Genomic DNA, 16,648 nt, shown 5'->3' with positions numbered 1-16,648 from the left:
GAACCTCCCCACTCTTCCTCTTCCGTCTGAAAATTTTGAACACACACGTATTAACGCGTATTCTTGTGATTCATTTTTTACCAGGACGCCCTGTAAATGTGTTAGATTTATGTTTATAAATCGTACCATCTTTCTTGCCGTTTCAGGATCTGACTGGTGCCGTACACAGCGTAGTCAAGGTAATTAGCTTTTGTCAGTCACGAGTGTATTGCTATATAAATGATCCAAAGCTACCAGCATCCGCAGGAGAGAATGCACCCTTTGACTGTGGCATCAGCGCCCACTCCGTTGAGCTCCATCAGATCAAAGCCCGTGGCCCTCCGACGTTGCTTTCTCTGCGCTGGAGTGAACACCCGCTTGGTTTCGGTTTCGGCAGATTTGCATAGCAAAATTTGACGAACGATATTAATGCGGTAGCATTATTACACTACCACCACGGAAATTCCTGCGGTGTGCGCCGAAAACTGAGCCATCGAGCTGCACTAATGTCATATTTGCAGGCGGGTTATGCGGCGTGTCGAACAACCTCTGGGGAAGCGTACGTAAGCGTTACGTAAACTTCATTGTTTAACTTATTAATTACGCGCTTCCGGGGAAATGCGCGATAGTAGAATTCGAACCAGCCATTATTTAAATCCGCCCTCGTTTTTAGATATCCTAAAATGATCACAGCAACGATATAGAAATCGCCGCATTTTGATTTCAAGTGAGCCGATACCACAACTATTTCCCTTTGTCTCCTGATATGCAGAGCTAAATTTGGCTTCAATCGCACTCATATTTACTCCTCTGTCAAGATGTGGCAAGCCCCTAGTCCTCTCCGATACCCGTTCGGTGCATTTTGCCAAATATTTTCTCGACTTCAACTTGCTTTAGAGCAAAATAAGTTCTAGCACCTTATTTCCCTTTGTCTCCTGATATGCAGAGCTAAATTTGGCTTCAATCGCACTCATATTTACTCCTCTGTCAAGATGTGGCATGCCCCTAGTCCTCTCCGATACCCGTTCGGTGCATTTTGCCAAATATTTTCTCGACTTCAACTTGCTTTAGAGCAAAATAAGTTCTAGCACCTTATTTCCCTTTGTCTCCTGATATGCAGAGCTAAATTTGGCTTAAATCGCACTCATATTTACTCCTCTGTCAAGATGTGGCAAGCCCCTAGTCCTCTCCGATACCCGTTCGGTGCATTTTGCCAAATATTTTCTCGACTTCAACTTGCTTTAGAGCAAAATAAGTTCTAGCACCTTATTTCCCTTTGTCTCCTGATATGCAGAGCTAAATTTGGCTTCAATCGCACTCATATTTACTCCTCTGTCAAGATGTTGCAAGCCCCTAGTCCTCTCCGATACCCGTTCGGTGCATTTTGCCAAATATTTTCTCGACTTCAACTTGCTTTAGAGCAAAATAAGTTCTAGCACCTTATTTCCCTTTGTCTCCTGATATGCAGAGCTAAATTTGGCTTCAATCGCACTCATATTTACTCCTCTGTCAAGATGTTGCAAGCCCCTAGTCCTCTCCGATACCCGTTCGGTGCATTTTGCCAAATATTTTCTCGACTTCAACTTGCTTTACAGCAAAATAAGTTCTAGCACCTTATTTCCCTTTGTCTCCTGATATGCAGAGCTAAATTTGGCTTCAATCGCACTCATATTTACTCCTCTGTCAAAATGTTGCAAGCCCCTAGTCCTCTCCGATACCCGTTCGGTGCATTTTGCCAAATATTTTCTCGACTTCAACTTGCTTTAGAGCAAAATAAGTTCTAGCACCTTATTTCCCTTTGTCTCCTGATATGCAGAGCTAAATTTGGCTTCCATCGCACTCATATTTACTCCTCTGTCAAGATGTTGCAAGCCCCTAGTCCTCTCCGATACCCGTTCGGTGCATTTTGCCGAATATTTTCTCGACTTCAACTTGCTTTAGAGCAAAATAAGTTCTAGCACCTTATTTCCCTTTGTCTCCTGATATGCAGAGCTAAATTTGGCTTCAATCGCACTCATATTTACTCCTCTGTCAAGATGTTGCAAGCCCCTAGTCCTCTCCGATACCCGTTCGGTGCATTTTGCCAAATATTTTCTCGACTTCAACTTGCTTTACAGCAAAATAAGTTCTAGCACCTTATTTCCCTTTGTCTCCTGATATGCAGAGCTAAATTTGGCTTCAATCGCACTCATATTTACTCCTCTGTCAAAATGTTGCAAGCCCCTAGTCCTCTCCGATACCCGTTCGGTGCATTTTACCAAATATTTTCTCGACTTCAACTTGCTTTAGAGCAAAATAAGTTCTAGCACCTTATTTCCCTTTGTCTCCTGATATGCAGAGCTAAATTTGGCTTCAATCGCACTCATATTTACTCCTCTGTCAAATGTTGCAAGCCCCTAGTCCTCTCCGATACCCGTTCGGTGCATTTTGCCAAATATTTTCTCGACTTCAACTTGCTTCAGAGCAAAATAAGTTCTAGCACCTTATTTCCCTTTGTCTCCTGATATGCAGAGCTAAATTTGGCTTCAATCGCACTCATATTTACTCCTCTGTCAAGATGTTGCAAGCCCCTAGTCCTCTCCGATACCCGTTCGGTGCATTTTGCCAAATATTTTCTCGACTTCAACTTGCTTTAGAGCAAAATAAGTTCTAGCACCTTATTTCCCTTTGTCTCCTGATATGCAGAGCTAAATTTGGCTTCAATCGCACTCATATTTACTCCTCTGTCAAGATGTTGCAAGCCCCTAGTCCTCTCCGATACCCGTTCGCTGCATTTTGCCAAATATTTTCTCGACTTCAACTTGCTTTAGAGCAAAATAAGTTCTAGCACCTTATTTCCCTTTGTCTCCTGATATGCAGAGCTAAATTTGGCTTCAATCGCACTCATATTTACTCCTCTGTCAAGATGTTGCAAGCCCCTAGTCCTCTCCGATACCCGTTCGGTGCATTTTGCCAAATATTTTCTCGACTTCAACTTGCTTTAGAGCAAAATAAGTTCTAGCACCTTATTTCCCTTTGTCTCCTGATATGCAGAGCTAAATTTGGCTTCAATCGCACTCATATTTACTCCTCTGTCAAGATGTTGCAAGCCCCTAGTCCTCTCCGATACCCGTTCGGTGCATTTTGCCAAATATTTTCTCGACTTCAACTTGCTTTAGAGCAAAATAAGTTCTAGCACCTTATTTCCCTTTGTCTCCTGATATGCAGAGCTAAATTTGGCTTCAATCGCACTCATATTTACTCCTCTGTCAAGATGTTGCAAGCCCCTAGTCCTCTCCGATACCCGTTCGGTGCATTTTGCCAAATATTTTCTCGACTTCAACTTGCTTTAGAGCAAAATAAGTTCTAGCACCTTATTTCCCTTTGTCTCCTGATATGCAGAGCTAAATTTGGCTTCAATCGCACTCATATTTACTCCTCTGTCAAGATGTTGCAAGCCCCTAGTCCTCTCCGATACCCGTTCGGTGCATTTTGCCAAATATTTTCTCGACTTCAACTTGCTTTAGAGCAAAATAAGTTCTAGCACCTTATTTCCCTTTGTCTCCTGATATGCAGAGCTAAATTTGGCTTCAATCGCACTCATATTTACTCCTCTGTCAAGATGTTGCAAGCCCCTAGTCCTCTCCGATACCCGTTCGGTGCATTTTGCCAAATATTTTCTCGACTTCAACTTGCTTTAGAGCAAAATAAGTTCTAGCACCTTATTTCCCTTTGTCTCCTGATATGCAGAGCTAAATTTGGCTTCAATCGCACTCATATTTACTCCTCTGTCAAGATGTTGCAAGCCCCTAGTCCTCTCCGATACCCGTTCGGTGCATTTTGCCAAATATTTTCTCGACTTCAACTTGCTTTAGAGCAAAATAAGTTCTAGCACCTTATTTCCCTTTGTCTCCTGATATGCAGAGCTAAATTTGGCTTCAATCGCACTCATATTTACTCCTCTGTCAAGATGTTGCAAGCCCCTAGTCCTCTCCGATACCCGTTCGGTGCATTTTGCCAAATATTTTCTCGACTTCAACTTGCTTTAGAGCAAAATAAGTTCTAGCACCTTATTTCCCTTTGTCTCCTGATATGCAGAGCTAAATTTGGCTTCAATCGCACTCATATTTACTCCTCTGTCAAGATGTTGCAAGCCCCTAGTCCTCTCCGATACCCGTTCGGTGCATTTTGCCAAATATTTTCTCGACTTCAACTTGCTTTAGAGCAAAATAAGTTCTAGCACCTTATTTCCCTTTGTCTCCTGATATGCAGAGCTAAATTTGGCTTCAATCGCACTCATATTTACTCCTCTGTCAAGATGTTGCAAGCCCCTAGTCCTCTCCGATACCCGTTCGGTGCATTTTGCCAAATATTTTCTCGACTTCAACTTGCTTTAGAGCAAAATAAGTTCTAGCACCTTATTTCCCTTTGTCTCCTGATATGCAGAGCTAAATTTGGCTTCAATCGCACTCATATTTACTCCTCTGTCAAGATGTTGCAAGCCCCTAGTCCTCTCCGATACCCGTTCGGTGCATTTTGCCAAATATTTTCTCGACTTCAACTTGCTTTAGAGCAAAATAAGTTCTAGCACCTTATTTCCCTTTGTCTCCTGATATGCAGAGCTAAATTTGGCTTCAATCGCACTCATATTTACTCCTCTGTCAAGATGTTGCAAGCCCCTAGTCCTCTCCGATACCCGTTCGGTGCATTTTGCCAAATATTTTCTCGACTTCAACTTGCTTTAGAGCAAAATAAGTTCTAGCACCTTATTTCCCTTTGTCTCCTGATATGCAGAGCTAAATTTGGCTTCAATCGCACTCATATTTACTCCTCTGTCAAGATGTTGCAAGCCCCTAGTCCTCTCCGATACCCGTTCGGTGCATTTTGCCAAATATTTTCTCGACTTCAACTTGCTTTAGAGCAAAATAAGTTCTAGCACCTTATTTCCCTTTGTCTCCTGATATGCAGAGCTAAATTTGGCTTCAATCGCACTCATATTTACTCCTCTGTCAAGATGTTGCAAGCCCCTAGTCCTCTCCGATACCCGTTCGGTGCATTTTGCCAAATATTTTCTCGACTTCAACTTGCTTTAGAGCAAAATAAGTTCTAGCACCTTATTTCCCTTTGTCTCCTGATATGCAGAGCTAAATTTGGCTTCAATCGCACTCATATTTACTCCTCTGTCAAGATGTTGCAAGCCCCTAGTCCTCTCCGATACCCGTTCGGTGCATTTTGCCAAATATTTTCTCGACTTCAACTTGCTTTAGAGCAAAATAAGTTCTAGCACCTTATTTCCCTTTGTCTCCTGATATGCAGAGCTAAATTTGGCTTCAATCGCACTCATATTTACTCCTCTGTCAAGATGTTGCAAGCCCCTAGTCCTCTCCGATACCCGTTCGGTGCATTTTGCCAAATATTTTCTCGACTTCAACTTGCTTTAGAGCAAAATAAGTTCTAGCACCTTATTTCCCTTTGTCTCCTGATATGCAGAGCTAAATTTGGCTTCAATCGCACTCATATTTACTCCTCTGTCAAGATGTTGCAAGCCCCTAGTCCTCTCCGATACCCGTTCGGTGCATTTTGCCAAATATTTTCTCGACTTCAACTTGCTTTAGAGCAAAATAAGTTCTAGCACCTTATTTCCCTTTGTCTCCTGATATGCAGAGCTAAATTTGGCTTCAATCGCACTCATATTTACTCCTCTGTCAAGATGTTGCAAGCCCCTAGTCCTCTCCGATACCCGTTCGGTGCATTTTGCCAAATATTTTCTCGACTTCAACTTGCTTTAGAGCAAAATAAGTTCTAGCACCTTATTTCCCTTTGTCTCCTGATATGCAGAGCTAAATTTGGCTTCAATCGCACTCATATTTACTCCTCTGTCAAGATGTTGCAAGCCCCTAGTCCTCTCCGATACCCGTTCGGTGCATTTTGCCAAATATTTTCTCGACTTCAACTTGCTTTAGAGCAAAATAAGTTCTAGCACCTTATTTCCCTTTGTCTCCTGATATGCAGAGCTAAATTTGGCTTCAATCGCACTCATATTTACTCCTCTGTCAAGATGTTGCAAGCCCCTAGTCCTCTCCGATACCCGTTCGGTGCATTTTGCCAAATATTTTCTCGACTTCAACTTGCTTTAGAGCAAAATAAGTTCTAGCACCTTATTTCCCTTTGTCTCCTGATATGCAGAGCTAAATTTGGCTTCAATCGCACTCATATTTACTCCTCTGTCAAGATGTTGCAAGCCCCTAGTCCTCTCCGATACCCGTTCGGTGCATTTTGCCAAATATTTTCTCGACTTCAACTTGCTTTAGAGCAAAATAAGTTCTAGCACCTTATTTCCCTTTGTCTCCTGATATGCAGAGCTAAATTTGGCTTCAATCGCACTCATATTTACTCCTCTGTCAAGATGTTGCAAGCCCCTAGTCCTCTCCGATACCCGTTCGGTGCATTTTGCCAAATATTTTCTCGACTTCAACTTGCTTTAGAGCAAAATAAGTTCTAGCACCTTATTTCCCTTTGTCTCCTGATATGCAGAGCTAAATTTGGCTTCAATCGCACTCATATTTACTCCTCTGTCAAGATGTTGCAAGCCCCTAGTCCTCTCCGATACCCGTTCGGTGCATTTTGCCAAATATTTTCTCGACTTCAACTTGCTTTAGAGCAAAATAAGTTCTAGCACCTTATTTCCCTTTGTCTCCTGATATGCAGAGCTAAATTTGGCTTCAATCGCACTCATATTTACTCCTCTGTCAAGATGTTGCAAGCCCCTAGTCCTCTCCGATACCCGTTCGGTGCATTTTGCCAAATATTTTCTCGACTTCAACTTGCTTTAGAGCAAAATAAGTTCTAGCACCTTATTTCCCTTTGTCTCCTGATATGCAGAGCTAAATTTGGCTTCAATCGCACTCATATTTACTCCTCTGTCAAGATGTTGCAAGCCCCTAGTCCTCTCCGATACCCGTTCGGTGCATTTTGCCAAATATTTTCTCGACTTCAACTTGCTTTAGAGCAAAATAAGTTCTAGCACCTTATTTCCCTTTGTCTCCTGATATGCAGAGCTAAATTTGGCTTCAATCGCACTCATATTTACTCCTCTGTCAAGATGTTGCAAGCCCCTAGTCCTCTCCGATACCCGTTCGGTGCATTTTGCCAAATATTTTCTCGACTTCAACTTGCTTTAGAGCAAAATAAGTTCTAGCACCTTATTTCCCTTTGTCTCCTGATATGCAGAGCTAAATTTGGCTTCAATCGCACTCATATTTACTCCTCTGTCAAGATGTTGCAAGCCCCTAGTCCTCTCCGATACCCGTTCGGTGCATTTTGCCAAATATTTTCTCGACTTCAACTTGCTTTAGAGCAAAATAAGTTCTAGCACCTTATTTCCCTTTGTCTCCTGATATGCAGAGCTAAATTTGGCTTCAATCGCACTCATATTTACTCCTCTGTCAAGATGTTGCAAGCCCCTAGTCCTCTCCGATACCCGTTCGGTGCATTTTGCCAAATATTTTCTCGACTTCAACTTGCTTTAGAGCAAAATAAGTTCTAGCACCTTATTTCCCTTTGTCTCCTGATATGCAGAGCTAAATTTGGCTTCAATCGCACTCATATTTACTCCTCTGTCAAGATGTTGCAAGCCCCTAGTCCTCTCCGATACCCGTTCGGTGCATTTTGCCAAATATTTTCTCGACTTCAACTTGCTTTAGAGCAAAATAAGTTCTAGCACCTTATTTCCCTTTGTCTCCTGATATGCAGAGCTAAATTTGGCTTCAATCGCACTCATATTTACTCCTCTGTCAAGATGTTGCAAGCCCCTAGTCCTCTCCGATACCCGTTCGGTGCATTTTGCCAAATATTTTCTCGACTTCAACTTGCTTTAGAGCAAAATAAGTTCTAGCACCTTATTTCCCTTTGTCTCCTGATATGCAGAGCTAAATTTGGCTTCAATCGCACTCATATTTACTCCTCTGTCAAGATGTTGCAAGCCCCTAGTCCTCTCCGATACCCGTTCGGTGCATTTTGCCAAATATTTTCTCGACTTCAACTTGCTTTAGAGCAAAATAAGTTCTAGCACCTTATTTCCCTTTGTCTCCTGATATGCAGAGCTAAATTTGGCTTCAATCGCACTCATATTTACTCCTCTGTCAAGATGTTGCAAGCCCCTAGTCCTCTCCGATACCCGTTCGGTGCATTTTGCCAAATATTTTCTCGACTTCAACTTGCTTTAGAGCAAAATAAGTTCTAGCACCTTATTTCCCTTTGTCTCCTGATATGCAGAGCTAAATTTGGCTTCAATCGCACTCATATTTACTCCTCTGTCAAGATGTTGCAAGCCCCTAGTCCTCTCCGATACCCGTTCGGTGCATTTTGCCAAATATTTTCTCGACTTCAACTTGCTTTAGAGCAAAATAAGTTCTAGCACCTTATTTCCCTTTGTCTCCTGATATGCAGAGCTAAATTTGGCTTCAATCGCACTCATATTTACTCCTCTGTCAAGATGTTGCAAGCCCCTAGTCCTCTCCGATACCCGTTCGGTGCATTTTGCCAAATATTTTCTCGACTTCAACTTGCTTTAGAGCAAAATAAGTTCTAGCACCTTATTTCCCTTTGTCTCCTGATATGCAGAGCTAAATTTGGCTTCAATCGCACTCATATTTACTCCTCTGTCAAGATGTTGCAAGCCCCTAGTCCTCTCCGATACCCGTTCGGTGCATTTTGCCAAATATTTTCTCGACTTCAACTTGCTTTAGAGCAAAATAAGTTCTAGCACCTTATTTCCCTTTGTCTCCTGATATGCAGAGCTAAATTTGGCTTCAATCGCACTCATATTTACTCCTCTGTCAAGATGTTGCAAGCCCCTAGTCCTCTCCGATACCCGTTCGGTGCATTTTGCCAAATATTTTCTCGACTTCAACTTGCTTTAGAGCAAAATAAGTTCTAGCACCTTATTTCCCTTTGTCTCCTGATATGCAGAGCTAAATTTGGCTTCAATCGCACTCATATTTACTCCTCTGTCAAGATGTTGCAAGCCCCTAGTCCTCTCCGATACCCGTTCGGTGCATTTTGCCAAATATTTTCTCGACTTCAACTTGCTTTAGAGCAAAATAAGTTCTAGCACCTTATTTCCCTTTGTCTCCTGATATGCAGAGCTAAATTTGGCTTCAATCGCACTCATATTTACTCCTCTGTCAAGATGTTGCAAGCCCCTAGTCCTCTCCGATACCCGTTCGGTGCATTTTGCCAAATATTTTCTCGACTTCAACTTGCTTTAGAGCAAAATAAGTTCTAGCACCTTATTTCCCTTTGTCTCCTGATATGCAGAGCTAAATTTGGCTTCAATCGCACTCATATTTACTCCTCTGTCAAGATGTTGCAAGCCCCTAGTCCTCTCCGATACCCGTTCGGTGCATTTTGCCAAATATTTTCTCGACTTCAACTTGCTTTAGAGCAAAATAAGTTCTAGCACCTTATTTCCCTTTGTCTCCTGATATGCAGAGCTAAATTTGGCTTCAATCGCACTCATATTTACTCCTCTGTCAAGATGTTGCAAGCCCCTAGTCCTCTCCGATACCCGTTCGGTGCATTTTGCCAAATATTTTCTCGACTTCAACTTGCTTTAGAGCAAAATAAGTTCTAGCACCTTATTTCCCTTTGTCTCCTGATATGCAGAGCTAAATTTGGCTTCAATCGCACTCATATTTACTCCTCTGTCAAGATGTTGCAAGCCCCTAGTCCTCTCCGATACCCGTTCGGTGCATTTTGCCAAATATTTTCTCGACTTCAACTTGCTTTAGAGCAAAATAAGTTCTAGCACCTTATTTCCCTTTGTCTCCTGATATGCAGAGCTAAATTTGGCTTCAATCGCACTCATATTTACTCCTCTGTCAAGATGTTGCAAGCCCCTAGTCCTCTCCGATACCCGTTCGGTGCATTTTGCCAAATATTTTCTCGACTTCAACTTGCTTTAGAGCAAAATAAGTTCTAGCACCTTATTTCCCTTTGTCTCCTGATATGCAGAGCTAAATTTGGCTTCAATCGCACTCATATTTACTCCTCTGTCAAGATGTTGCAAGCCCCTAGTCCTCTCCGATACCCGTTCGGTGCATTTTGCCAAATATTTTCTCGACTTCAACTTGCTTTAGAGCAAAATAAGTTCTAGCACCTTATTTCCCTTTGTCTCCTGATATGCAGAGCTAAATTTGGCTTCAATCGCACTCATATTTACTCCTCTGTCAAGATGTTGCAAGCCCCTAGTCCTCTCCGATACCCGTTCGGTGCATTTTGCCAAATATTTTCTCGACTTCAACTTGCTTTAGAGCAAAATAAGTTCTAGCACCTTATTTCCCTTTGTCTCCTGATATGCAGAGCTAAATTTGGCTTCAATCGCACTCATATTTACTCCTCTGTCAAGATGTTGCAAGCCCCTAGTCCTCTCCGATACCCGTTCGGTGCATTTTGCCAAATATTTTCTCGACTTCAACTTGCTTTAGAGCAAAATAAGTTCTAGCACCTTATTTCCCTTTGTCTCCTGATATGCAGAGCTAAATTTGGCTTCAATCGCACTCATATTTACTCCTCTGTCAAGATGTTGCAAGCCCCTAGTCCTCTCCGATACCCGTTCGGTGCATTTTGCCAAATATTTTCTCGACTTCAACTTGCTTTAGAGCAAAATAAGTTCTAGCACCTTATTTCCCTTTGTCTCCTGATATGCAGAGCTAAATTTGGCTTCAATCGCACTCATATTTACTCCTCTGTCAAGATGTTGCAAGCCCCTAGTCCTCTCCGATACCCGTTCGGTGCATTTTGCCAAATATTTTCTCGACTTCAACTTGCTTTAGAGCAAAATAAGTTCTAGCACCTTATTTCCCTTTGTCTCCTGATATGCAGAGCTAAATTTGGCTTCAATCGCACTCATATTTACTCCTCTGTCAAGATGTTGCAAGCCCCTAGTCCTCTCCGATACCCGTTCGGTGCATTTTGCCAAATATTTTCTCGACTTCAACTTGCTTTAGAGCAAAATAAGTTCTAGCACCTTATTTCCCTTTGTCTCCTGATATGCAGAGCTAAATTTGGCTTCAATCGCACTCATATTTACTCCTCTGTCAAAGATGTTGCAAGCCCCTAGTCCTCTCCGATACCCGTTCGGTGCATTTTGCCAAATATTTTCTCGACTTCAACTTGCTTTAGAGCAAAATAAGTTCTAGCACCTTATTTCCCTTTGTCTCCTGATATGCAGAGCTAAATTTGGCTTCAATCGCACTCATATTTACTCCTCTGTCAAGATGTTGCAAGCCCCTAGTCCTCTCCGATACCCGTTCGGTGCATTTTGCCAAATATTTTCTCGACTTCAACTTGCTTTAGAGCAAAATAAGTTCTAGCACCTTATTTCCCTTTGTCTCCTGATATGCAGAGCTAAATTTGGCTTCAATCGCACTCATATTTACTCCTCTGTCAAAATGTTGCAAGCCCCTAGTCCTCTCCGATACCCGTTCGGTGCATTTTGCCAAATATTTTCTCGACTTCAACTTGCTTTAGAGCAAAATAAGTTCTAGCACCTTATTTCCCTTTGTCTCCTGATATGCAGAGCTAAATTTGGCTTCAATCGCACTCATATTTACTCCTCTGTCAAGATGTTGCAAGCCCCTAGTCCTCTCCGATACCCGTTCGGTGCATTTTGCCAAATATTTTCTCGACTTCAACTTGCTTTAGAGCAAAATAAGTTCTAGCACCTTATTTCCCTTTGTCTCCTGATATGCAGAGCTAAATTTGGCTTCAATCGCACTCATATTTACTCCTCTGTCAAGATGTTGCAAGCCCCTAGTCCTCTCCGATACCCGTTCGGTGCATTTTGCCAAATATTTTCTCGACTTCAACTTGCTTTAGAGCAAAATAAGTTCTAGCACCTTATTTCCCTTTGTCTCCTGATATGCAGAGCTAAATTTGGCTTCAATCGCACTCATATTTACTCCTCTGTCAAGATGTTGCAAGCCCCTAGTCCTCTCCGATACCCGTTCGGTGCATTTTGCCAAATATTTTCTCGACTTCAACTTGCTTTAGAGCAAAATAAGTTCTAGCACCTTATTTCCCTTTGTCTCCTGATATGCAGAGCTAAATTTGGCTTCAATCGCACTCATATTTACTCCTCTGTCAAGATGTTGCAAGCCCCTAGTCCTCTCCGATACCCGTTCGGTGCATTTTGCCAAATATTTTCTCGACTTCAACTTGCTTTAGAGCAAAATAAGTTCTAGCACCTTATTTCCCTTTGTCTCCTGATATGCAGAGCTAAATTTGCTTCAATCGCACTCATATTTACTCCTCTGTCAAGATGTTGCAAGCCCCTAGTCCTCTCCGATACCCGTTCGGTGCATTTTGCCAAATATTTTCTCGACTTCAACTTGCTTTAGAGCAAAATAAGTTCTAGCACCTTATTTCCCTTTGTCTCCTGATATGCAGAGCTAAATTTGGCTTCAATCGCACTCATATTTACTCCTCTGTCAAGATGTTGCAAGCCCCTAGTCCTCTCCGATACCCGTTCGGTGCATTTTGCCAAATATTTTCTCGACTTCAACTTGCTTTAGAGCAAAATAAGTTCTAGCACCTTATTTCCCTTTGTCTCCTGATATGCAGAGCTAAATTTGGCTTCAATCGCACTCATATTTACTCCTCTGTCAAGATGTTGCAAGCCCCTACTCCTCTCCGATACCCGTTCGGTGCATTTTGCCAAATATTTTCTCGACTTCAACTTGCTTTAGAGCAAAATAAGTTCTAGCACCTTATTTCCCTTTGTCTCCTGATATGCAGAGCTAAATTTGGCTTCAATCGCGCTCATATTTACTCCTCTGTCAAGATGTTGCAAGCCCCTAGTCCTCCCCGGTACCCGTTCGGTGCATTTTGCCAAATATTTTCTCGACTTCAACTTGCTTTAGAGCAAAATAAGTTCTAGCACCTTATTTCCCTTTGTCTCCTGATATGCAGAGCTAAATTTGGCTTCAATCGCACTCATATTTACTCCTCTGTCAAGATATTGCAAGCCCCTAGTCCTCTCCGATACCCGTTCGGTGCATTTTGCCAAATATTTTCTCGACTTCAACTTGCTTTACAGCAAAATAAGTTCTAGGACCTTCTTTCCCTTTGTCTCCTGATATGCAGAGCTAAATTTGGCTTCAATCGCACTCATATTTACTCCTCTGTCAAGATGTTGCAAGCCCCTAGTCCTCTCCGATACCCGTTCGGTGCATTTTGCCAAATATTTTCTCGACTTCAACTTGCTTTAGAGCAAAATAAGTTCTAGCACCTTATTTCCCTTTGTCTCCTGATATGCAGAGCTAAATTTGGCTTCAATCGCACTCATATTTACTCCTCTGTCAAAATGTTGCAAGCCCCTAGTCCTCTCCGATACCCGTTCGGTGCATTTTGCCAAATATTTTCTCGACTTCAACTTGCTTTAGAGCAAAATAAGTTCTAGCACCTTATTTACCTTTGTCTCCTGATATGCAGAGCTAAATTTGGCTTCAATCGCACTCATATTTACTCCTCTGTCAAGATGTTGCAAGCCCCTAGTCCTCTCCGATACCCGTTCGGTGCATTTTGCCAAATATTTTCTCGACTTCAACTTGCTTTAGAGCAAAATAAGTTCTAGCACCTTATTTCCCTTTGTCTCCTGATATGCAGAGCTAAATTTGGCTTCAATCGCACTCATATTTACTCCTCTGTCAAGATGTTGCAAGCCCCTAGTCCTCTCCGATACCCGTTCGGTGCATTTTGCCAAATATTTTCTCGACTTCAACTTGCTTTAGAGCAAAATAAGTTCTAGCACCTTATTTCCCTTTGTCTCCTGATATGCAGAGCTAAATTTGGCTTCAATCGCACTCATATTTACTCCTCTGTCAAGATGTTGCAAGCCCCTAGTCCTCTCCGATACCCGTTCGGTGCATTTTGCCAAATATTTTCTCGACTTCAACTTGCTTTAGAGCAAAATAAGTTCTAGCACCTTATTTCCCTTTGTCTCCTGATATGCAGAGCTAAATTTTGCTTCAATCGCACTCATATTTACTCCTCTGTCAAGATGTTGCAAGCCCCTAGTCCTCTCCGATACCCGTTTGGTGCATTTTGCCAAATATTTTCTTGACTTCAACTTGCTTTAGAGCAAAATAAGTTCTAGCACCTTATTTCCCTTTGTCTCCTGATATGCAGAGCTAAATTTGGCTTCAATCGCACTCATATTTACTCCTCTGTCAAGATGTTGCAAGCCCCTAGTCCTCTCCGATACCCGTTCGGTGCATTTTGCCAAATATTTTCTCGACTTCAACTTGCTTTAGAGCAAAATAAGTTCTAGCACCTTATTTCCCTTTGTCTCCTGATATGCAGAGCTAAATTTGGCTTCAATCGCACTCATATTTACTCCTCTGTCAAGATGTTGCAAGCCCCTAGTCCTCTCCGATACCCGTTCGGTGCATTTTGCCAAATATTTTCTCGACTTCAACTTGCTTTACAGCAAAATAAGTTCTAGCACCTTATTTCCCTTTGTCTCCTGATATGCAGAGCTAAATTTGGCTTCAATCGCACTCATATTTACTCCTCTGTCAAGATGTTGCAAGCGCCTAGTCCTCTCCGATACCCGTTCGGTGCATTTTGCCAAATATTTTCTCGACTTCAACTTGCTTTAGAGCAAAATAAGTTCTAGCACCTTATTTCCCTTTGTCTCCTGATATGCAGAGCTAAATTTGGCTTCAATCGCACTCATATTTACTCCTCTGTCAAGATGTTGCAAGCCCCTAGTCCTCTCCGATACCCGTTCGGTGCATTTTGCCAAATATTTTCTCGACTTCAACTTGCTTTAGAGCAAAATAAGTTCTAGCACCTTATTTCCCTTTGTCTCCTGATATGCAGAGCTAAATTTGCCTTCAATCGCACTCATATTTACTCCTCTGTCAAGATGTTGCAAGCCCCTAGTCCTCTCCGATACCCGTTCGGTGCATTTTGCCAAATATTTTCTCGACTTCAACTTGCTTTAGAGCAAAATAAGTTCTAGCACCTTATTTCCCTTTGTCTCCTGATATGCAGAGCTAAATTTGGCTTCAATCGCGCTCATATTTACTCCTCTGTCAAGATGTTGCAAGCCCCTAGTCCTCTCCGATACCCGTTCGGTGCATTTTGCCAAATATTTTCTCGACTTCAACTTGCTTTAGAGCAAAATAAGTTCTAGCACCTTATTTCCCTTTGTCTCCTGATATGCAGAGCTAAATTTGGCTTCAATCGCACTCATATTTACTCCTCTGTCAAGATATTGCAAGCCCCTAGTCCTCTCCGATACCCGTTCGGTGCATTTTGCCAAATATTTTCTCGACGTCAACTTGCTTTACAGCAAAATAAGTTCTAGGACCTTATTTCCCTTTGTCTCCTGATATGCAGAGCTAAATTTGGCTTCAATCGCACTCATATTTACTCCTCTGTCAAAATGTTGCAAGCCCCTAGTCCTCTCCGATACCCGTTCGGTGCATTTTGCCAAATATTTTCTCGACTTCAACTTGCTTTAGAGCAAAATAAGTTCGAGCACCTTATTTCCCTTTGTCTCCTGATATGCAGAGCTAAATTTGGCTTCAATCGCACTCATATTTACTCCTCTGTCAAAATGTTGCAAGCCCCTAGTCCTCTCCGATACCCATTCGGTGCATTTTGCCAAATATTTTCTCGACTTCAACTTGCTTTAGAGCAAAATAAGTTCTAGCACCTTATTTCCCTTTGTCTCCTGATATGCAGAGCTAAATTTGGCTTCAATCGCACTCATATTTACTCCTCTGTCAAGATGTGGCAAGCCCCTAGTCCTCTCCGATACCCGTTCGGTGCATTTTGCCAAATATTTTCTCGACTTCAACTTGCTTTAGAGCAAAATAAGTTCTAGCACCTTATTTCCCTTTGTCTCCTGATATGCAGAGCTAAATTTGGCTTCAATCGCACTCATATTTACTCCTCTGTCAAGATGTTGCAAGCCCCTAGTCCTCTCCGATACCCGTTCGGTGCATTTTGCCAAATATTTTCTCGACTTCAACTTGCTTTAGAGCAAAATAAGTTCTAGAACCTTTGTCGCGTGTTGAGTGAGGCCAGGAGACAAAAGGCGTCAAGTCGGACCAAACTATTTTATTGACCGTTCGGGCCGGTCGCTCGAGTAGAAGAAGAAGTAACTAGCTCGCGTCTCGTGAGCGCGAGATGGCAGGGCACAAACAGGGTCATGTGGCCAAAGGCGATGTTGGTGCAGCTAGTGCTGCTACATCATCCTCCCTCCCCTGGAGAAAGATGATGCTGAAGCTGCAGGCTGGATAGTGCGGTGCAGATCCCACGATACGTGCTTGCTTGAAGCTGGGTGCAGTGGGAAAGATCTAGATATGGCTGAGGGGGCGGTACGATCGTCATGCTGTGTGTCAGACTTGTTCGTATCTGAAGAAACTTCCAGCTGGGTGAAATGCGCCAGAGATGAGGGGTCTAGGTGAGCGGGCTGCAGCCTATCGATGGAGATGTTGTCCTCGCGGCCATTAAGCTGTACACGGTAGAACTTGGCGTATCGGTGCAGAACTTGAAAGGGGCCGTCGAAATGAGGCTGAAGAGGCTTACGAACGGCATCCCGGCGAATAAAAACATGTGTACAGCTTTCAAGCTCTGGGCTGATGAAGGGATGGCTACGAAGGCTTCGTCGGGT

At 42.5% G+C, this 16,648-nt stretch overlaps 1 protein-coding gene across 2 annotated transcripts in view; it reads left to right on the top strand.

Annotated features, from left to right (window-relative positions):
- Window positions 1-16,648, top strand: part of LOC135396041 (uncharacterized) — a 534,032-nt gene that overhangs the window by 295,694 nt on the left and 221,690 nt on the right. For both annotated transcript variants that reach the window (XM_064627099.1, XM_064627098.1), the window contains exon 11: window positions 147-179. In XM_064627099.1, coding sequence (XP_064483169.1) covers window positions 147-179 — 33 coding nt within the window. The remainder of the gene's footprint in view (window positions 1-146; window positions 180-16,648) is intronic.

The sequence above is a fragment of the Ornithodoros turicata genome, chromosome 5 (genome assembly GCF_037126465.1).
Source record: "Ornithodoros turicata isolate Travis chromosome 5, ASM3712646v1, whole genome shotgun sequence".
Classification (NCBI taxonomy): domain Eukaryota; kingdom Metazoa; phylum Arthropoda; class Arachnida; order Ixodida; family Argasidae; genus Ornithodoros; species Ornithodoros turicata.
The sequence above is the reverse complement of the archived record's forward strand: the minus strand, read 5'-3'. Positions and strand labels throughout refer to the sequence as shown.